The sequence below is a fragment of the Lepidochelys kempii genome, chromosome 10 (assembly GCF_965140285.1).
Source record: "Lepidochelys kempii isolate rLepKem1 chromosome 10, rLepKem1.hap1, whole genome shotgun sequence".
NCBI lineage: Eukaryota > Metazoa > Chordata > Testudines > Cheloniidae > Lepidochelys > Lepidochelys kempii.
The window spans coordinates 50,425,288-50,448,274 of record NC_136389.1 but is presented as its reverse complement, the minus strand read 5'-3'; the positions used below and the strand labels follow the sequence as shown (position 1 = coordinate 50,448,274).

The following is a 22,987-nucleotide window of genomic DNA, read 5'->3' as shown; positions in this document are numbered from 1 at the left end:
TGCGGTCAGCTGCTCCCTCAGCTGCTTTCACTCCTTTTCCCAGCCGCAGCCCTCTGCAGAGCTGCTTTTAACCCCTGTTTTGCGAGGGTGGGGCAGGCGCCCCACTATACACCATTTCAGAGATAAGAGAGAAGTGATAATTGACTAAGACCATGCAGTGATAGAGCGAGGACTTGAACCTACAATTTCCTGAATCCCATTCCAGTGTCTAATTTTATAGCCCACGCTATTTGGTTGCCACTCTTTCCTAAAGGGACAATGTCAGGTTAAAATCATCCATTTTTAACAAGTGCATTTCCGTATCCATGTTACGGGTAATTCCTTCAACTATGAAAACTTAAAAAGTATTGGGCCTTATTCTCTCTCACTGTCTTAACATGGGTGAGGCCCCTTTTCCCTGACAGAATGGTATAAAAGGGTCTTAGAGTAAATGAGAATTAGTCCCATTATAGCTAATTTTTCACAGTTTGTGCATGTGTTTTCCTTCCTTCATTTTTCTAACATTGGACAACAAGAATAAGCCAGTCCCTTTTTCTTTGAGTGTGTGACATTTCACTTTTAGGTTCTCATACACTAGCACAAGGCTAAAGGCTTTAGTTTGAGACACTGCAGGATAATGATTTTATTTTCCTTTTTGTTTTTCAATTAAAATCTCTCTTCACTGGAATCGGAAGAATGAATTTTAGTTCAGGGAAATGTTTCTCTTGATCTGAGGTTTGGTGAAAGCTTTATTTTCACAAAAGCTAAATTTTGGGATGCATTTGGCTAGATGGTGCCCAGGAGAAACCATTTCAGAAGGAAGCCTGTCATCCTTACTCAGGGAAATCTCTCATTCACTGGGAGTTTTAGTTGTGCAGAAAACACAGGGTCAGTTGTCAAGAGAGAGGATAGGCTCATTTCTGGCACTCAGCCCAAGCCAGGCTGAAGCAAGAGACAGGAAGGGCACCACTCAAGCACTGGGCACAAGACAAAGGAAGACATACAGTCTAGAGGGATGGCAAAGTATCAGAAAACTAGAGCAAAGTCCTACAAATGCTTTCTTGCATATATGGTTAAATACTGTCAAAACCTAGCATCCATAGTCTGAGCTGTAATGATTAGTGCACCCATACATCAAACAAAAAGAAATGTTGCATTACTTGATGGAGTAAATCAATGGAAACAGAATAGGGTCTCTCCTAGCTTCGAGGTGGCATCAGCTACAGAAAAAATATATACTAAAGAAAAATGACAGCATACTAATCTCCTTTGTTTTCATATCTTGCATTCCTGCCAAACAAATGTCTGAGCTATATATTATGAGGTAAATGCACTAATTTGCCTCAACATAAGACATTGACACAAGAACTGCATCCTCCCTTCATAAATTGACACTTTCATAAGCGAGTGGAGAATAAGCTGTCAGCATTATAATAGTCAAATTGACACTGTATGTAGTGTGTGGTTGAGAGAACATATCTTAATGTTCTTTAACATCTAAAATTCTGCCCGGCTTCCGAACACCAGCTTTTACACCATTATTAACATTTTTAGCTTTCTAAATGCAGACCTCTTCTCCTTGGAGCTTGCTGGCTTGAAAGTTTGTGTTCATATTTTTGAGCTAACTATGTGGATTTTGCACAGGAAAATTCCAATAAAAAGAGGTTCCCCTATGATGGTAACATCTGGAAAAGACACATGCAAAGAAGAAAAGGCATTATTTTTAAGTTTCAAAGCATCGTATATATAGTGAGAGATTAAAAATATGGGGCAGATCCATAGCCAGAATAAATTCCCATAGGTCCAATGGATCTACAACAGTTTACACCAGCTGAGGATTTGCCCCATAGATGCGTGTATGTGTGTAAGGGTCAGTTCTGAGCTGCTTATTCAGGCAAAATGCTCAGTGACTTCAGTGAGAGTTTTGCATGAGTTAGGAACTCAGGTTTAGTCTAAAGAATCTGGACAAGAGAGAAGCAATCGGACTAAAAAATGAGTACTCTTCCTGAAGTTTATATTTTGAGAGCAAGCTAGTGATTCACATTGAGTTACAAATTATCATAGATGGGTCTGGTAGCACTGTCTGTAGTTAAGGCTACCTGACACTATCCATTGTAAGATCCTGTTTTCAGTTCTTATAATTTTGCCAAACATTAACCATGGTGACCGAAATTTTTCATTTCTGCTGTCTGCCTCTGGCTGAATTTTTCTGGAAAATTTCACCCAAAATGGTTCAGCTGTTTCTGAAAAAACGGTTAGGGAAAATATGTTGTTTTGCTCATGTTAAAAAAAAAAAATTCTGGCAACCTTTTCTTGAGTGTCCCTCTAATGCCCCTTGGCTTTGGAGCAAAATTTTCACATTTGGCAGGATGGTGGCCTGTGTGTCAGGGATGTGCTTTTTTTTCTGTGAAAATCTGCCCAAATCTGACCAAGTTTTAAGCCTTTGAAAAATCACATTTTACACATTATCCATAAAGACTTGCTGGGGCTCCATGAAGATTCCATCCATGCTGAGTACTCTCCAGGCCAGGTCTGAGCAGGACTTGCCCTGGAATTGTAGCTCTGGGCTGCGGCAGGCTGAGTCCAGGCACCGGAACTGGAGCACAGAGACTGTCTCTCCTGTGGTCTCAATGCACCCTGTGCTAGGTCCAGGCAATGTGGAGGAGAAAGCTGCCTGATTCAAATGCTGAGGGGACAAGAGAGAAACCTGAGGAGGGGAGCAAGGAGAGTAAATTGAGACCAGGGGCTTGGGGATGAGGGGAGACTAAGGCTGGAGGTGGCAGGAAAGTGGGGAACTGGAAGTTGAGCTGGAGAGACTAGGACCAGCTGAGCAAGAAGACTAAGACTGAAAGTCAAAAGAGAAAGGAGACTGGGATGGCAAACCTCTGGGATGAGAGGAAGGAGGTGGGGGAAGCAGAGAGAGACAATGATTTTATAGATATGACATGTTCTGTTTTAAAGAGAGTAAAATGGACAGATCACATTATACCACTTTGCACATAACATCATAAGTTATGTGTACAATTTATCTTTTGTAAATGTGTTATAGAATAGATCATAGAGCAGATGTAACAGTGAAGTCTTCTTTAAAAAAATTAACAAACAGAAACTATATGTATCCAAATACTGACTTGCTCTTTTAATTGCATTTATTTTTATGGGGGGAGCTTAAAGGGGGGAAGGGAGATTGGCAGATGATCAGATATCACATCTATAAAATACATATCCATTCTGGAATGACAGATGAGGCATATATTTGCAAACATAAAAAACTCTTTCCAGATGTTGAATTTTGGCTGGTCATACATTTGAAAGTCAGAATATGTTTTATGAATTAAAGTACCATGCACTACTATTTCAACGTTTTCAGTGTCCCCCTGAAATTGTTTGAATTTGTGGTATTTTATTCAGTACCCACATGTTAGAAAAGCTACTATTAAAAAGAGAAGGCAGTCAAGGTAGAAAGTATTAAAAATACTGACATGACATAACTGCATTATTTCACAAAACTTCACAAATATTAGAACTCACAATAATAAGTATTTATAAAATGGACTGGGTTAAACTATGCACATTGTAATTTTGTACTAAAGATTATAACAAGCACACAAAGTTACAGGTGAAACAGTTTTATCAGACTACCTTAAAATAAAAAATGAATCCAAAGCTTTCATTAATGGGGCAGATTCCAAGCAAGAAAGGTGTAGCTGTAACTTTGGTGTCAACTGTGAGTGAATTTCCATCCCACTACCAGTTCTGGTTATAGATCCTCAGTTTATGAACTTTCTTGCATAACTTCTTGCTTAAGAATGCTTCAGCTTATGATCCAACCAAGACTGCAAATACAGTCCTATCACAAGAACTGCTTTTCTGTCAAACCATGCAGCATTGAGTTTTTCATCATTATTAAAACCATAACTATGGAAGCTAAGATATATTTTTTAATTTAGTAATTTATAAAACAGCTGCTAGTTTAATGGCATGGCTATTTAGCTGGTAAAATTACCTATCAGAGAAATCACTTATGTTATCCTTTTGCAATAACTTTAATTTATTTCTAAGTATCAGTCATTTTCCTAGTGAATGGCAGGAAGCCAAGGTCATCCTGTGTTTCATTCTGACCATAAATCGTTAGTTTGCAACTGTCTCCTGGTTTTTATTGTTACCAACAATGGCTAAACTAATGGAAATAAACATTGGATTGTATCCCAGTGGCAGATGAGTTTTAGGGCAAGGCATTCTGTACAGACAGCACTAATAGAATTGAGCAAAATTAATGCTAGTGCATTAGACAGGAGTTAGCTTCTGGCTAAAGTGTTCATTGATCTCTCCAAGGCTCTGTCAATCATACTCTGTTGCTGGACTGTTAAAGAGAAGTAGGATATGATTCACTGCTAATTCTGTCCCTTCTTGATTCTTAAGAGTGTTATACAGCAACAGACAGGATGGGTGGCACTGTTTATAAATCCAGTCAGATAATGGCAGATGTTCCCTAGAGTTCCATATTGGTCTCTGTCATTTTATCTGTTTATAAATAATTACCTAGTGCATTGCATTAAGTGAGGATATGCATTGTAATGCACTCTAATTCTTACTGTTTTGTTTACAGCCAAAGCATCACTAATTGTGTTTTAGCAGCATGTACAACTAATTTTGCAAAGGGCAAGTTAGTTTAATTCTTCCAACAATGTAGTAAAGAGCTTTACCTCCAAAATTTACAATCTAGTTATGACTCCCTTTGTTAAATCCTTCAGAATGATTGGATCGTTTCAAAAGCCAATCAGAATTTGAAGGCAATTTCTCTCAAATCGGTGTAACTACCAACCAAATCACAGGCTTAAAAAATATTAAGAATCTTGAGATGCTTAATGTTCTGGCTTAGAATTTGCTCAGCCAGTGATGTAATTGTTCAGTTACTATAGACTGAAATGGTAAGAAATACTATGCCCAGTATAACACCAGAAAAAGGGTTCATAACAGAAGAAAGGAGTTGCCTAATCCCACAGAAAATGGCTTCAAACCCCTTTTCCTCAATAATGAAAGCACTAACGCTTCAGTCATGCACAACACGTTTATTTTCCTCACTTCAGCACATATAAATATGAAACCCATCTTGACTATATCAATTCGTATTTTAAATAATAGTGTAGACATAACAAATTATCCACAGTGAGTGAGTGTAAGTTTGGCCAGTCTCCCTTTTACCTGTTTCAAAAGAGGCATATGACCCAAGTCCTGTGAAAATTCCAGAGGTACAGCTGAAAAAAGTGCTCCAAGTTTTGACTCTCAGACAGTGGGACAACAAGATAGATTCTACCAGGTCTAGAACGAATTGTAATCTACCTGGTATTTTCTGAAGCTGCTGGAAACCTGGTTCCTTTTAGATAAAAGTTTTTCTTAGATTGTAAGCTGTTTGGAGTGGGAACCATGTTTTCGAGTGTGGAATTTTTTTGTTTGTTTCCCCCCCAGCACTTTGGACAATAGGAGCCTGTTCTTGATTGCGGCCTTTGGATTCTACCACAATATACCTAGTTAAAACAATAAGCTGGTTTTACAATATACCTAGTTAAAACAAGCCCAAAAATTAAGACATTTTGGAAAGCTGTTGGAGACTCCATAAGGGAGATAACAGGGTGTCAACTGTTCGATAATTCTTTAGTATGTATATTAACTTGTCTTGAAAACTCTGTATCTTACAAAAGCCATAAAGAATTGATCACTCCTAGTTGTTGCTACAATTACTACAGCAAAGTGGTGGAAGAGGAGTGACTGCCCTCTAAATCTATTGGCTGGTATCAAAAAGTATGGGAAATTCTGATACTAGAATACTTATCCCGTCAAGGCAGAGGTTTAGAGGGGAGAAGCAAAAAAGATAATTACTTACAAATCTGATGGAAATTTTTGGAGTTTCCTGGAAGAGGGTCATCACCCACCATCATGTCTGGTAGTTTGAGAACTTTCTTTGAAAATGAAGGAAGGGAGAAACCCCTTTAATAGTCAGTTAAACTCAAAATTAAGATAATAAAATAAGGAAGATAGATAGGAACCATCTTACTACTAGTCATAACCTTTATTTTTATTGGCTTGTTTATACTAGATAAACCTATTTTAATAAATCCTATAGCAGTATTCCAGCATCTTAAATGTCTTATCTTAAGTATAAAATACAACAAAAAATTAAGTTATTTAATCTCTCTAGATCAGGGATCTGCAACCTTTGGCACGCAGCCCATCAGAGAAAGCTGCTGGCAGGCAGGGACGGTTTGTTTACCTGCAGCGTCCACAGGTTTGGCTGATCACAGCTCCCACTGGCAGCGGTTCGCCGTTTCAGGCGTATGGGGGCTGCGGAAAGCGGCGTGGGCCAAGGGATGTGCTGGCCGCTGCTTCCCGCAGTCCCCATTGGCCGCAGATGGCGAACCGCAGCCAGTGGGAGCTGTGATCAGCCGAACCTGCGGACACTGCAGGTAAACAAACTGTCCCGGCCTGCCAGCGGCTTTCCCTGACAGGCCGCGTGCCAAAGGTTGCCGATCCCTGCTCTAGATGAATAATTGGATGTAACTAATTTTAAAATGATCCTTTGGGTAGATCCCATTTGTGAGCTAAAATGATTAGAAGATGTCATGTCTCATTCTTTATTTTTCCCTAAATATTTTAATAAATATCCATTTGTTTTTCATAGCAGTATTAGTTTATAATAGCACTAAATGGTGATTTTCCCACTCTCTTCTTTTCAAACATGCTAACTTAAATTAATAGATTTTTTTGTTTTGTAAACATTTTTAACAGAATTTCATGTATCTTATTTATTGTTGTCAGTAATCATTTTAAGGGTTTGCATCTCAGTTGGCCAAACTGTATAGGTTACCTTACATAAATAATGGACAAAGTGGGAGTGTCATAAAGATCATTAATACAACACACTCACTCTTCTGCCCTGGTGGTAGAAAAGCTGTAGCAGACAAATGGTAGCATTTTATGCCCACTTTCCACTGATGTAAATGACTGCACAAGTTTCGTGACAGTGATGAATGGGAAGTTAGATGCTGACAGTTCCAAATGGAGGGGGGAGAGCCTACCGCAACTCTTTATAGCTGGGTGGGTTTCAGTACAGTGTGAGAGTCATCAGTATTTCGGCTATTAACTTCTACGTTTCTGTGTCCTGCTGCTCAACACACATGCATTCCACTGAAGTAAATAGAACTATGCTGATTCACACTAGCTAAGCATCTGGTCATCTAAGTGAATTCCTTTAACAGTAACTCTGATCCTCCATGTTGGTCTTTAGCCAAGCTGAACCAGCATAAAGATAAGGGTGAAAACAGGACAAACAACCGGATCATATTTGCAAAGAGGAATAAAAAGGGATTCACATGTTGTTGGGGAAGTGTATAAGGCCCATATATGCTTCTCATGCCTCAAAAACAGGGGAGGGAAACTTTCCACACTACCAGAGACATCAAGTACAGATTTCTGAGGCAGATAAAACTAGATGCTTTGTAGAAATACTGGTTTCAGAGTAACAGCCGTGTTAGTCTGTATTCGCAAAAAGAAAAGGAGTACTTGTGGCACCTTAGAGACGAACCAATTTATTTGAGCATAAACTTTCGTGAGCTACAGCTCACTTCATCAGATGTAGCTGTAGCTCACGAAAGCTTATGCTCAAATAAATTGGTTCGTCTCTAAGGTGCCACAAGTACTCCTTTTCTTTTTGTAGAAATACTGTACATAGGTGCACACTTTAGCAGGGCTGGCAATTTGGTGTGTGGTTTTGTCCTTTGGCCATAAGATGGCAGTAAAGCTACTTCTGTTGTTTTACTTTCTCGGCAATATTGCACTGTTCACCTGGATTACTGTTCTTCACTATCTCTGTCACTCCAGTTTCACTCACAGTCAAAATATTTATCTTCAGCCAAGCTATGAATTTTTCCAATTTAGGTCATAAATATTTGCTTTGAGGAAGTGGAATTGTCTAGAGATTAGAGTACAGAAGTGGGAGTCTGGAGATCCAGTTTCTATTTACATTTCTGCCACAGATTTGTTGTGTGACCTTGGGTCAGTTGCCATGCCTTGGTTTCCCCATGTTGTTTACTTATTGTAAATAGTTTAATCTGTTTGCTTTCTGAAACAGCTGAAATTAAAGTTGGCTTTTGTTTTCCAGTCAGTCATGAACAAGATTAAAAGAAAAAGAACAGCATCTTTACTAAATTAAAGCTTTTTGTTGCAATTATTATTAGTGCTGGTGCTTTGGTTTCTGATGCTCAATATTATTAATAAAGGGAGAGATTATCAAAGGCACTAAGGACTCCCACTGAAAGTGAACAGGAGTTAGGCACCTAGCTGTTCTTCATGCCAGTGTAAATCTTCCCCATAATCTGTTTCTTACCTATGATTTGTGTGGTTATTTTAAAGATGAAATTTTGTGAGATTTTATTGCACTATTTTAGTTCATGTTCTTGTAAAGATTCAGTATTGAAAGTTGAAACTCTGTTAGCCACCTGCTCATGGTAGTGTCTAAGCTGGAAAACAGAGAGATCTGTACAGGCAATGGATAGGTCAGGGGATTGGTAATGAAATGTAAAAACTTTCACCTACAAATTATTGGTTCATATCTGGCCCAAACTGGCATTTATGAAAAGTCATTATCACCATCTGGCTTTTGAAGTAGGAAGCTATTGTGAAAGGAGTTGAGGGTCCCAGTCCTGTCCTTTCTTCGGTCATGTCTACACTTACAAGCTTACAGTGTACCAAAGCAGCTGTGCCACTGTAAGATTGCTCATGTAGCTGCTGTATGCCAATGGAAGAGAGCTCTCCCATTGACATCACAAAACCAGCTTAACGAGCAGCGATAGCTATGTTGGTGGGAGAATATCTCCCGCCAGCATAGCACTATGCACACACGCGTTTATGCCAGCAAAACTGTCACTCAAGGGTGTGTTTTTTCACACCCCTGAGTGACAAAAGTTTTGCTGACGTAAGTGCTAATGTAGACATGGCGTTAGTTAATAGGTAGCCACAAAACCTCTACTGTCAATATGCTTGTTGGAAGTTTTAGTGGAGAGCCCAAGGATTGACAGGGGATAGAGACTAAATGACTCCCTCACTCCTTACATGTGTGTCTTACAGGCCAAGTGCCATTCCCTGTACTGTGGGTAGAAGACTTCAGTCTCCAGGGCTGCCAGTCTGGTATCTTTTTTTCAGTACAGGGAAGCTGTTGTCCATTTCCCACTCCAGTAATACATGAATCTCAACCTGGAAGAGCCCACTTCTCTCTATAGCTGACCACTAATCCAGTGTTCGTACTAAATCAATGGAGACCATTGCTTTGATAGCCTGACAGTCTTGCTGAATCATGGCTTTTTAACAGTCCTGCCTTACATGGAATGAACTAGGACCACCACATGTATAATCTGACAGCAAGACGGATTTGAGTCAGCATCTCAGAGACGAAAGCCAGAACCATATTCAGTCAGCTAACATGCCATTACACACAAGTTTTTAAGAGCTAAGTTGCTAATTTCCCTTCAGTTATGAAAGTGTAGTGACAGGTGCATTGCAGTGTGCACGCTGTTTGGCCATGCAAAGTCTTTTCAGATCTTTCAGTTAAGAGGCACAATGCTGGAAATTTGAAATGCATTAACCTATCACTTCACTAATTTTCTTTTCCCTCTCACTGTGTGTAATTAGAATTGTATTGGTCACCACCGTACGTCTCCATCTTTTGAAAGAGTTGCAACCCAATGCATTCCTTCCTCAGAATTGTGGTGGTTTAGGTGTGAGGGTTGTAATGCAGAGGAAGGAGTGAAGAAATCCTCAGCCCTCAAATGAGGATTCAGAGGACCACTCCTGTCCCTGCCAGGAGGGAGATTTCTTGCATCACAGGAGGCATGTGTCTGTCAAACACAGGGAAATATACTGGCTCTGTCATTGAGATTGCTACAGTCTAGCTCTCTGCCTTTTGGTCATTGTCACTTTTATTGTACACAGTGCCGCCCAGCATAGGATGTAGCTCATTCAAAATAATAGCAATAATGGGTCAAATCCTGACCCCTTCCCTGCAGTTCTAGAGGGCCTTGCCTGTAGCAGAACTGCTGTGGTTCAGTTGTTTGAGGGAGGAGGTCCTTGGGTGCAGTGGGGAGAATCCCCTCCATGGAATTCATTAGTGCAAAGTCCAGATATTAGAGCTGTGTGTCAATAACAGAAATCACCCTGAATGATGGTTGAAATGATTATACAGTGAAACCTGTATTGGAGGTCACACTTATTAGGGAATTTCTTCTCTTAAGAAACTGCCCCAAAGTGTATCTCCAAACCTAATTAATACAATTTCCCTCCACCTTTCTTAGAAGACCATCAACATCCAAGCAACCAAGCAACAGCTTGGGTGCTCATCTAAACTCCACATTTCTGGGGAATAATGATTTCCAGGTAGGGTTTACTTGTGTCACATCATTTTATGTTGTTTTTCCCCTAGTTTGAAATTAGGCAGTTGAGAGCCCACCTAGCTCAGCAAGATCTGGACCTAGCTGCTGAGAGGGAGGCTGCACTGCAAGTACCCCACGTGCTGAGCAAACAGAGCAGCAATAGATATAAGGTAGTGGCAACTGGAGACTCAGATGATGAGGCCACTGAGAATATCACCGAGTTACGACCACCACGAGGTGAGTGCTATGTATAGTACTAATTGCTTCTGCTGTTACCTTACATGGAATTGTTGAATTCACTGATTATTCTCATTTTACAAGTGAATTGATTACATTCCCTGGAGACTGCACTTCCCCATTTGCAAGGAAGCCAGGTCTGCTTCAAAGTGGCAGATGTTCTATTTGTGAACAAATTCCAGCCAGAGCCAATAAACTGACCCTGGAAGAAAATGACTATGATGCTCTCCTTCATGGTTTTGATGCTTATACCCAACAAGCACTAAAGTGCAGCAGCCAAGTCAGAATTGGCAAAAAATTATTCGCTCAGTGATAAAAGCTTGGAAATCAGGAGGAACATTGGAAAACATTATCAGCCTTGGGACCACCCACATTTCTGTGATTTGAAGCAGGCACAGGGCAATTTTGAATTGATGTCACATCTCACATCTGCTTGTCTGTCTGTGGAGCAACCTGGTCTCAAAATATTTTTATTAATAGTCAAATAGTAATATTTACAGTGAAACACTCTTTATAGGGATTTTTATAGTAACAAATTAAATATGTTGGGCCACATTTGTCCCTGATGTCGTCAGCACCATTACATTAGGGATTTATTTGACCTATTGTGCTAACGAGCCCAGTTTTTAAACATGGTCACCTAGGATGAAGACCCTATTTCTCCAAATCACCATACATATATAAACATACACACATCCCTAATATGAATGTGTCTGATTTTAGTACCCAAATGCGGAATTATGCACCCTCGCTTTGGTACCTAATTTTAAACATAGGGATCCATAGAAACCCTGCATCTTCTGTCGTATTCTGGGAGCTGTATAATATACTGTGAACATTAACACTGGGTTAGCAAACAGTAAAAACAAAGACGTATTCAGTGTGGGGAAGTGGTGAATAGCTACACACCTGAACTAAATTAGGAGATCTATCTAGTCTTCACTGTTGTACAGGCTGTAGATGTTACCTTTTTCCTGGTGTGAGCATGAATCTGTGAGACTAGCACTCTGACCTATTCACATTAGTATGTCCCATAACCGTGCACTGTATATTGCTAATGAAGGAGGGGAATGCCATGTGTCAGCTTGTTGAAATGGAATAAGCAATATGTTCCCCAAAAGTGTAGGTGCCTTTTCATGACATGAGCTGTGAATGTACAATTCACAATGCACAGTTCTTGTTATGGAAACAGGATCTTGTTCACATGGCACCCTCACCATACATTCAAAGGCATAGAACGTGGCATTGTGATTGTTGGACGTGCATCAGGTGTTAAAGGTACCTCTAGCTCTTTTATCCCATTGTGTGTTACAACATGGCCCTGGTTATAAAAAGAGTTCTGTACCAATTTTTGGAAGTCAGTATATTGCTAAAGAGTATTGGTATTTATGAAGCAAGAGTATGAATATAAAGAGATAAATATATGTAATTGACTTCTTCACTAAGAGAACATTTATTGGGGTTCATATACTGCAGCAGCGGCTCATACGATGCATGACATGACTAAACCTACTGCTGTTACTATCATGTCACCTCAATGCTTGTTTTGTGACTGTCTTGCTGACAAGGCAGTGAGGCACTTTAATCTTTGGGACACACCAGTTGCCATGCTTATCCAGCGTGTTACACATTACCCAGTAGGGATGAGCAAGTGACCAGACACTTAAAGTGAAGCTCACTTTGTGTTTATAGTCTCTTCATAGTCAAAATGTAGCTCAAAAAGCTATAGATGACTTGGGTGCAATGCTGTGCTTGGATGAAAGCAGCTATGAAAACTGAGGATGCAAGAACTGAAGCAATATATGCTGTGGGCAAAGTTCTGTTTTTCTTTTACATGTCTAAGCTGCAAAGCTATGGGGTATGAGTACCGTTGGTACAGTGGGCCTGTGACTTATTCTGTTGGCTTAGAGGAAGACAGGTCAAGGGAACTGTGGAGTACTAGCAGATATATTAGCCGGGGTCCCCTTCTAGCATTCCAGGGACTGGAATCTTACCTAGCTGGTACTTATCTGTACAATATAGGGCAGGGTTTTACTCTGCATCTGGACCTAATAGAAGCATCTGTTCCATAACATTTCTACCACATGAGTATATAACCCACATAATGATGTTAAAGCTGATGAAAGAAATTAACTAAATTTCAAAAGATTTGGGATAATAGAATCATAGAATCATAAATTGTAGGACTGGAAAAGACCTCAAGAGGTCTTCCAGTCCAGTCCCCTGCACTCAAGGCAGAACTAACTATTATCTAGACCATCCCTGACAGGTGTTTGTCTAACCTACTCTTAAAAATGTCCAATGACAGAGATTCCACAACCTCCGTAGGTTTATTCAAATTTATTCCAGTGCTTAACTACCCTGACAGGAAGTTTTTCCTACTGTCCAACCTAAACCACCCTTGCTGCAATTTAAGCCCATTGCTTGTCCTATTCTGAGAGGTTATAGAGGACAATTTTTCTCTCTCCTCCATGTAACAACCTTTTATGTACTTGAAAACTGTTATCATGTCCCCTTTCAGTCTTCTCTTCTCCAGACTATACAAACCCAATTTTTCAATCTTCCCTCATAGTCATGTTTTCTAGACCTTTAATCATTTTTTGTTGCTCTTCTCTGGACTTTCTCCAATTCGTCCACATCTTTCCTGAAATGTGGCACCCAGAACTGGACACAATACTCCATTTAAAGCCTAATCAGCTCAGAGTATAGTAGAATAATTATTTCTCATGTCTCACTTATAACACCCATGCTAATACATCCCAGAATGATGTTTCCTTTTTTTGCAACAGTGTTACACTGTTGACTCATATTTAGCCTGTGGTCCAGTATGACCCCCAGATCCCTTTCCGCAGTACTGCTTCCTGGGCAGTCATTTCCCATTTTGTACGTGTGCAACTGATTGTTCCTTCCTAAAGGGAGTACTTTGCATTTGTCCTTATTGAATTTCATCCTATTTACTTCAGATTATTTCTCCAGTTTGTCCAGATCATTTTGAATTTTAATCCTATCCTCCAAAGCACAACCCCTTCCAGCTTGGTATCGGCCGCAAACTTTATATGTGTACTTTCTATGCCATTATCTAAATCATTGATGAAGATATTGAACAGAACTGGACTCAGAACTGATCCCTGCGGGACCTCACTTGATGTGCCTTCCAGCTTGACTGTTAACCACTAATAACTACTCTCTGGGAATGGTTCCAACCAGTTATGCACCCACCTTATAGTGGCTCCATCTAGATTGCATTTTCCTAGTTTATTTATGACAAGGTCATGTGAGACAGTATCAAAAACCTTACTAAAGTCAACATATACCACATCTACTGCTTCCCCCCTATCCACAAGGCTTATCACCCTATGAAAGAAAGCTATTGGGTTGAGTTGACATGATTTGTTCTTGAGAAATTCATGCTGACTGTTACTTATCATCTTATTATCTTCTATGTGTTTAATTTCTTAATTATTTGCTCCATTATCTTTCTGGGTACTGAAGTTAAGCTGACTGGTCTGTAATTCCCCAGCTTGTCCTTATTCCCCTTTTCATAGATTGGCACTATATTTGCCCTTTTCCAGTCCTCTGGAATCTCTCCCATCTTCCATGACTTTTTAAAGATAATCGCTAGTGGCTCAGATATCTCTGTCAGCTCCTTGAGTATTCTGGGATGTATTTCTTCAGGCTCTGGTGACTTGAAGTCATCTAACTTGTCTAAGTAATTTTTAACTTGTTCTTTCCCTATTTTAGCCTCTGATCCTACCTCATTTTCACTGGCATTCATTAAGTTAGAAGTCCAATCGCTACTAAACATTTTAGTGAAAACTGAAACAAAAATGTCGTTTAGCATTTCTGCCATTTCCACATTTTCTGTAATTGTTTTCCTCCCTCATTGAGTAATGGGCCTACCCTGTCCTTGGTCTTCCTCTTGCTTCTAATGTATTTGTAGAATGTTTTCTTTTTACCCTTTATATCTCTAGCTAGTTTAATCTCATTTTGTGCATTGGCCTTTCTAATTTTGTCCCGACATACTTGTGTTGTTTGTTTATATTCGTCCTTTGTAATTTGACCTAGTTTCCACTTTTTGTGGGACTCTTTTTTTTGAGTTTCAGATCATTGAAGATCTCCTGGGTTAAGCCAGGGTAGTCTCTTGCCATACTTCCTAGCTTTCCTACACAGTGAGATAGTTTGCTCTTGTGCCCTTAATAATGTTTTTTTGAAAAACTGCCAACTGTTTTTCCCCTTAGACTTGCTTCCCATGGAATCTTTCCTACCAACTCCCAAGTTTGCTAAAGTCTGCCTTCTTGAAATCTATTAACTTTATTGTGACTATATGGACATCAATTGCTTAGATCAGTTCCAATCTCTTTTTTTCTTCTTCCATGTGCTTTTTAGACCCCCTCTGGCATTTTGCCTGATAATTTTTGTGGGATGGTCACTAACTCTAGAAAGGAGAATTGCAATATTAATCCATTTCAATTAGAACCCTTCTTTCAGTCAAATTACACAGAATTCAGTATGCATAGGGTTTAGGCCCAAAAGAGCTCCCAAAATTTGTCAAATAATTCTCTGTTCTTTGCTAAATATTGAATTAGTAACCATGAAACGAGTTAAATATTTTGGCATTTTTGTTTTTGTTCTTTCTTTTTACTAATTTGCAATTATGATCACTCACAATTTACCCATATGTCACCCACGCACATCAGTGAGTGGGGAAATTGATGGGGACAGTGGTGAAAGGGGCACAGTCCCAGTGGCAAGGGAGGGAGGCATTCACCAGGGGACAATAGGTAGCTCCTTCCCCTGGGAGTCTCTGGCATCCATTGGCCAGCGGAGGGGAGAGGGGTGCTGATTGACCAGCATTCCCCAGCTTCCAGGATTTAACCCGGCACAGGGACCATGTGGAGCTTCTTTCAGCTCTGTTCCAGCAGCCCATCCTATCTACCAGAACTAGGAATGGGAACCCAGCTTGACAGACGCTGTGGGTCTAGCTGATTGCCTGTTTAGGGGGTCAGAAAGGAATTTTTTCTCCCATGGGCCAGTTGTGGAGGACCATGGAGTTTTTTGCCTTCCTCACAGCACCTTTGAGCCATAGTGGGTTAAGTATGAATGTGCATAGTACCTAACTGTTGGTGTTTATACGTCGCAACTTGCGGCCATTTTCCAGTACGGTTAAAAGAATAAAATAAAATACTTCCCAGAGGTAGGAGAGCTGGGATTTTGGTGATGGGCCTTGGGCTCATATGATAGGGACAGACCTTGTAGCCCTCGTGGGCTGAGGTTCCCACCCTACTGCACCCGCTGTCCCCCTCACGAGTGGAAGGGTGCTGGAGTCAGAGAATGCTGAGTCATTGAGGTAGGCTGAGGAGAGCCTACCCCACATTATGGGTTATATGGTAAGGAGTCCTATAACCCCTGCAGTGGAACCAATTAAATACCTGATATAAGAGAGTATGGGTGATGGGCGGGTAGCACCCCACCCTTATGTTAAAGTTTAATAAAAAGTTGTGGCCTGCCACTTAATTCCATGCCTGGATCGGTCCTCATTTTGCTGCTGTGTCTACATCAAAAATTATTTGAGCTTTCAAATTGTATTTAGAAAAAGCAGAAAGTGGATTGTTTGTATGCTGCCCCATAAATGCATTTCCTCCTTTTTGTCAGATTTCAGAGGTTTCCCCAGGAGGATACTTTATAATTTATGCATATGTTCCTTGAGGGTTACATTTGGAACTGAAGAAAGTTTTACATGGTATAAACACAATTGCTGAAATTATAGTGAATTCAAATAGGTTGCAATAGGTCTTATAGATATTAATGCTTGTTACTGAAACCTTGAAAACATACATTTAGCAAATAATAAAAATGATTGCTCCGTTACATTTCCTATTCCTGAATATCATACTGTTGTGTTAGAATTAAGAGGTCTTGTTGGAAATCTACAATTAATCTCTGATTTCAAGGGAATCAACTGAAAATGTAAAGGAAAGATTTTCATTATGAATCTTATATTGTGTACAAAAGACTCTATGTTAAAATAACATTTCAAGTCTTTGACTTTGTAACCTAAAGTTGGAAACACCATTTCTGAGGTTGCCTGGTGCACTGAATGAAGCAGGGGCCATATGGAAAAATAGTTTGTGATTATGTAATTAAAAACTGTGTCATAAGCATACGCACAAGGGGGCCATATTAAGGTTGCACGCACAAAGGTAAATCTGACATTTACTACTTTTCAAGTGCTAAACTTTGCAAGCTTAAATAACATTATTTTAATGACGTTTTTGTAGATTTAATTTTCTCCATTATTTTTTAAAAGGAAAGAGGTTAAACCAAATCCTGTTATGCACAAATGTAACAACTCTCCTCCAATCATGCATCATCAATGATTTGAATCCTGCATCATCAATGATTTGATGAATCATGCATCATCAATGATTTGAATCCTGAACCGTCAATGTTTCTGCACAAATTACTATATTAACTGGCAGCTGGAGAAGGCTGGGTCGGCCACTGGGACTATGTGCCCATCCAGGTGTGTCTGTAGAGAACCCAGCCCATTCCTGCTCCCCTTCCCACCAACTGCTCCCGTGTCTCCCAGGCAGTCCCAGTATAATCTTGCTGCTACTGTTGTTGCTGTGTCAGTTATTGTTTTGGCGTGCTGCCAGAAATTTCCTAAGCAGTGCAATAGCAGTTTCTAAAGAATAGATCTCAGTGAAATCTGAATGTAATTTCTTGGGACAAAGAAAGGGCATTTCAGTAGCCCAAAGTGCGACAGCAGCTGGGGCATTCTATCTATCTAGCATGGGCAGGGAAATCCGGTTAGTCCCAGATCCCTTGTTTTTCCCACACATACCAGTAAGCCTGTTTACATACTAGGGCAGATAATGCACTCGCACATACTCTGCATTCTTGCCCCATTTCACACCCCAAAACTGCACTAATTCTGCTGAATGCAGGGCCTTCCACAGCCCTTACTTTGTCCAGCAGCAAGCCCACAGTGTGTTTCTATACATGATTGTGCTACTTTGGCCGAAAGATTGTATTTGCAAACTCCCCTGTGAGTCAACCAGTCTTAGGAATCATTTTATCTACATCTTCTCCCAACTATGCCCCTCTTCATTAAATTCTCTATCTTGTCAGAACCACTTCTGACCAGAGTAGTACATTTGGGTGGTTCATATCATGGCATCTAGGACCTATGAAGAATACATGGGAATGCCTATAGCAGCTGAGGTAGGGAATGGCATGAATAGTACACAACTCTGACAAACCTATTTTTGTGGGCCTCTCAAGATCTTTCCAGGTTTGGAGGGCCCTGAATTCTGTCAAACCAATGGGCTTTAGCTGGCTAAAGAACTTAGTGTATGGGAAAATTGGGTATTCCTGCCAAAGCAAATCTTATTTCCCTTGTTCATAAGGAACAATGGAAACATTCAGTATCAACTACTTTACCATGCGGCGTTACAGAATAAAAAAGCATTCAGACTTCTGCTTATTTCCCTGCATGTGAGTTTTATGGGACAGTGCATAAGTTAAAGCTCCTCGGGGGCAACTCTAGCTTGCACTGTGGTATTTACACTGGATTTTGTGGAACCATTTTCAGCAGCATTCAATAAAATAAGTCAGGTAACCCTGCATCACATGTTACACACAGCACCTCAGAGACACAGACTTCCTCAAAGACATACAGTGCATACATACACCAGGAGAATACCTTCTGCACTGACAACGCGGGTAACTTTCAGTGTACATTTTCAAACTGGTTTTGTTATTGCACAACTGTTTCTTGCCTTCCTTTGTTTCTAAAGTGAATTAATTCCTGGTGGCATTGAGGAGAGTGAAGTGCTCTGTCCATACCATACTATGAAAGTGTTCCAAAATGGCCCTGTCAATATGCTTCATGCTTGTCACCTCTGTGAGGTGACAGCCTTGTTCAGCCTCCATAATAATAATTCTTATGCTAAGTCTGTGAATATAAGGCCTATTGCTTAATTGGCATGTTTTAGTCTCTGCAAGGTAGGCCACCTCCGAGAATTCTATTATGGGTAGGAAAAGCTGTGTGGAAAGTGTACTAATGTTGGACAGATATCCAAGCCAGTTTGGCCAAGAGATGCGGGAAACATTTCCTCTTAAATGTGTCCTGAATGTAGACTTTATGTGCTGGAAAGATTTTTACTAGACAAATATGGAGGCTAAAAATTTGACCTTACCACCTAAACAATGACAATGGAGGGTGAATATCAACAGAAGAGTGCATACTAATAAGATGCGCACCAGCGTAAGGAGCTAGGAATTCCAGAGTTCAGCTCTGATATTGCCAGTCTCTGTGAATAACACATTTTCTCCTAATGTAAAATTTGGATAATAATACTTACCTATTTTACAGGAGTGTTGTGAGAATTAACAGGTTGGTCTGTAAAGAGTTGAGGAAGAAAACTGCTATATATAAATGCTAAGTGATGCTGGTAAGTCATTTTTAGAATTAAACATGGACATTCTTTGCGTAATAGTGAAAGAAATATTCTAGATGTTACCCTCTCTCCTCTCTTCCTCCCAGAAAAAGAGCAGTGATGCAATAGCAAAACTTATTCTCACTGTTCATCTCTAGATTATAAAGGAAGTTTTTCTTGTCAGGTTCTTGACTCACACAATATGTAACTGATCATGGTTAGAATAACATCTATTTCTTTTCTGTTTAGATTTGCTCCGGCACAAATAATTTTTAAAGCTTGAGATACAAAGTTCCATGTTTCAGGGAATGTCAAGTTCACAGTGCCCCATATAGTCATTAATACTTCCTTCCAAATTTATTATTCTTTAATCTGTCCCATAATATGTGAATTACAGTCCCTGGTGGAAATTCCATATTTTTCTGCATATATCATTGCAGTCTTTGAAATTCTACAATACTGACATAGTTTTTAAATTAATACACAGCCCTAGGCCAGGAGAAGAGAATCCCATCTCTGTTACTTTGCATTGCAGAAGGATTATTTTAGATATTCTTAGACAAATTTCCATTTTTATGAGATTGGCAATGAAGTTTTACCTTTGGGGAAAAGGTAATACTGCTGAAATTTATGAGCATGTTTAGTGAAAATGAACACTTGCTGTACCCATTGGTATTTACATTTATGTACGTCTTTATCAAAGCAAGTAAAGAAAATGGCATTTAGTGGATATGAAAAATTCCAGTGCTTTACAGGGGCTCCATTAGGATTATTCTCAAGCAGGCAGAAAAGTTAAAGCATTACAGTGGAAATGGATTTTACTAATTGTTGCTGATAATGGTAATTCAGTTATATGAATCAAATGTGGTTTTCAAATAGCAGTTCCCTTTGGTGCTTGTATGTTTGTTTGTCTTCATTCTTGCTACTTGATGGGAGCTTTCTTTGCAAGGGACAATAGGAAATTACTTACATGTTTTTTTTAAAAGCCAGGAAAGATGTATACACCTTTTGAGCTGACTGTTAGACCTAATATCATCTTGATTTCATGGCACTGACACACTAAAATGCCTTGTTAGACCTCGCTCTGTCCATTCAAGACTGAGAATTTGGCTTTTCTGTATGTGTCTGATTTAGAACACACGGTAGTTCATGGATCCACATACAGTGACCACTCACAAGAATGGATAGGGGTCATGCTAATCAGTCCTTAAAACAGAACCTCCATGCATATAGTGTGTAGTTATTGAAATGTCTATTAACAATATAGAGGGGAAGACACTCTTTGCATTTCGAGAAGCAGTGAACATTTAACTATCTGTACAAAGTTAAATCTCCTTGCCTCAAGTCTGTGGCTGCCTTGCAAGTGTGTAGGAGATGGTGAAGGTATACCATCAGGGAATTTAAGTTCAAACAAAGATTCTGCAGTCATAGGGTCTGATTTACAGAGCTAATGAGCACCCACAAAGCCAACTGAAATAAAAGGGAACTGCAGACAACGGGTAGCCTGGAGTCCAGTGTAGAAGGAACAGAGGGTAAGGTTTTCAGAAGTGACTTAGAAGCACAGGTCCCACTGAAAACCATTTTAAGAACTGAAATCCAGTGGGACCTTTGCTCCTACGGCACATGGGGTATGTCTGCAATGTGAAGAGAAACCTGGGGTGCTGAGTCTCAGAGCCTGGGTCACTTGATTTGGGCTCATGGGACTTCGGCTGAAAGGCTAGAAATACTAGGGAAGACAAGCTTTATGAAGATCCTCTTCCCTCCCCAGGTTTCAGAGCCTGGGCTCCATGTCTACACTGCTGTGTTTTGAGTCTGAAGTGTAGACACACCTTTGGGCACTGTTTAAAACCCCAGCCCTAACAAAAAACCCAGCATTTAGGTCAGTGACTGGTGGTGTTGGCATGACACAGCAAACTCTGGTTTTCTGAATCAAAGTATATTTTTGATTTTTAAATTCTTAAAATATTCTTACCACAGATGTCACTGGGCATCTTGACCTCATTTAGAGCAGACTCCGATAACACATTGATTAAATCAACACACAGTTTATTTATCAGCGAAAACTGGGGCCAAAGTCACCCTCAAAGTCATCTGCTGTCATTTTTAGAGCTTTTTCTGCTACAGCAATATGTGCTGATAAAGGAAAAAGCAGTATGTCTCAGGATTTCCCAAACCAACAACCCTTCTACGTCTCAGATGTATTTTTGATTTTGAATCATACTGATTCTCTTGTCTCCTGTGGCTACTAACATTGACATTTCTGTCAAGATGGATGCAGCAGATCCTCCCAAATTCTCACATGCACAGCCAGTCTCTGCAGGGACTGGATATCCGTGTGAATGGAAAAGCCTTGTGAACACTGCAGCTGTCACTAATGTGAGAATCTGCTATTGCATAGAAAGCAGAAGGAAGTCTCCCCTGGAGACTGTTAGCCACCCACCTTTGTCCCATTGACAGGTATGTTCCATGTCACTAGAGTGAAAGAGGGACTTGGTGGAGGCACCAAGGTAGGGACTGTGAAATTCCACTCAGGTCATCTTGTTCAAATCCATTAGGATGAACAGTATAGCACAGAGGAGAGGGCACTGACATGACCCTATTGATGTTTGGCTCCAGGTAACTTCATAATAAATTGATGACAGCAACATTTGTTTGGAAATGGGGTCAGTTCCAGAGTTTGGGAAAAGGGGGAATTCAGATGGTTAAGAACAGAAAGTTCTGAAGTGCCAAAGGTGAATTGTAAGTAAGTAGGACAGTATAATTTCTAAAGTGCTATCAGCATAGTTCATAGGCACTCCTGTGTAAGTTTGTTTAGTGCATGGAAGGGGGAATTTTCTGAAGTGCTCAATGTTGGCCCAAATCTGCTCCCACTGAAGTCAGAGGTAAAACTCCTATTGTCTTCAATGGGCACAGAATTAGATCAACACTAAGCACTTTTGAAAAATCCCACCTGTAATGCCCCCTGAATGCAAGCCCCTCTCCTGAACAGCTTCTTGTCAGAAGGGTCACATTCCTAGTGGGATCATACTCTTCCCTAAAGAAAATGCATGCATAAAAAGATGGGTGTCACACCATGTTCTGCAGATTATACAACTGATTCATCCCAGTGGAAAGATGTTTCATAGCCAAGGATCTGCCACAACGAAAGTTGTGCCCCCAGATACTCATGAAGGATAGCTTGAGCTCTGTTCACTGAAGTCCTTGTTGACCACAGCTGTTCTTCTGAGTCACAGAATGAGAGGCAGACAGCGGTAGATGGGCCTAAATACTGTTTGTAGGTGAGGACCAGGATCTTAAACTAGAGAGGCAACGCTTTTAAAGAGTGAAGCACCAGTGTATCGTGGGAGAATGAAACATATGAAGCTGCGAAGTCTTTGGGGAAACTCACTTTTGTGGGTTGTCAATGTGATCTCAAAAAGCCATGTTATACCAAAAGCTTTATTTTGCATTGTGTATGCACTATGGTACGTATCAGTCTGCTTCCTTACTATATGGCCGTTACTATAACCCTCTTCTCTGTTTGCATGTGACCTCAAGCTGAGGATTGCTGGGAGCACTGCTGGCCAAAGACGGAGTAGCACAATGCTTCTCACAGACCTTAACTCTAAAAATACACAGGTGAGCAGGGAAGTCCCTGTGGAAACTGAGGCTTGGTTATATAACCCTGTGATCCACATGAATTAATTGTCACCTGACAAGCAGTGTGGCTCTGAATGTGGGCATTCTTATTTAAGGAGCCTTTTCTAAGACAAAAACATTAATATGTAGCTCCTATCCCTTCGTTATTCTTCTAGCCCTGAGCTGCTGTCTCATCATTAGCATCATGGCAAGTCCCAAAGGGACATAGATCGAGCACCACACAGATCGATCTTCAGCTAGGTCTTTAAGACAGTCTGGCTGGATGTTCAG

The 22,987-nt window shown here is 40.2% G+C and overlaps 1 protein-coding gene across 2 annotated transcripts in view; it reads left to right on the top strand.

Annotated features, from left to right (window-relative positions):
• Positions 1-22,987, top strand: part of TMEM266 (transmembrane protein 266) — a 191,388-nt gene that overhangs the window by 152,796 nt on the left and 15,605 nt on the right. For both annotated transcript variants that reach the window (XM_073303518.2, XM_073303520.2), the window contains one exon: positions 10,451-10,637. In XM_073303518.2, the coding sequence (XP_073159619.1) occupies positions 10,451-10,637 (187 nt within the window). The remainder of the gene's footprint in view (positions 1-10,450; positions 10,638-22,987) is intronic.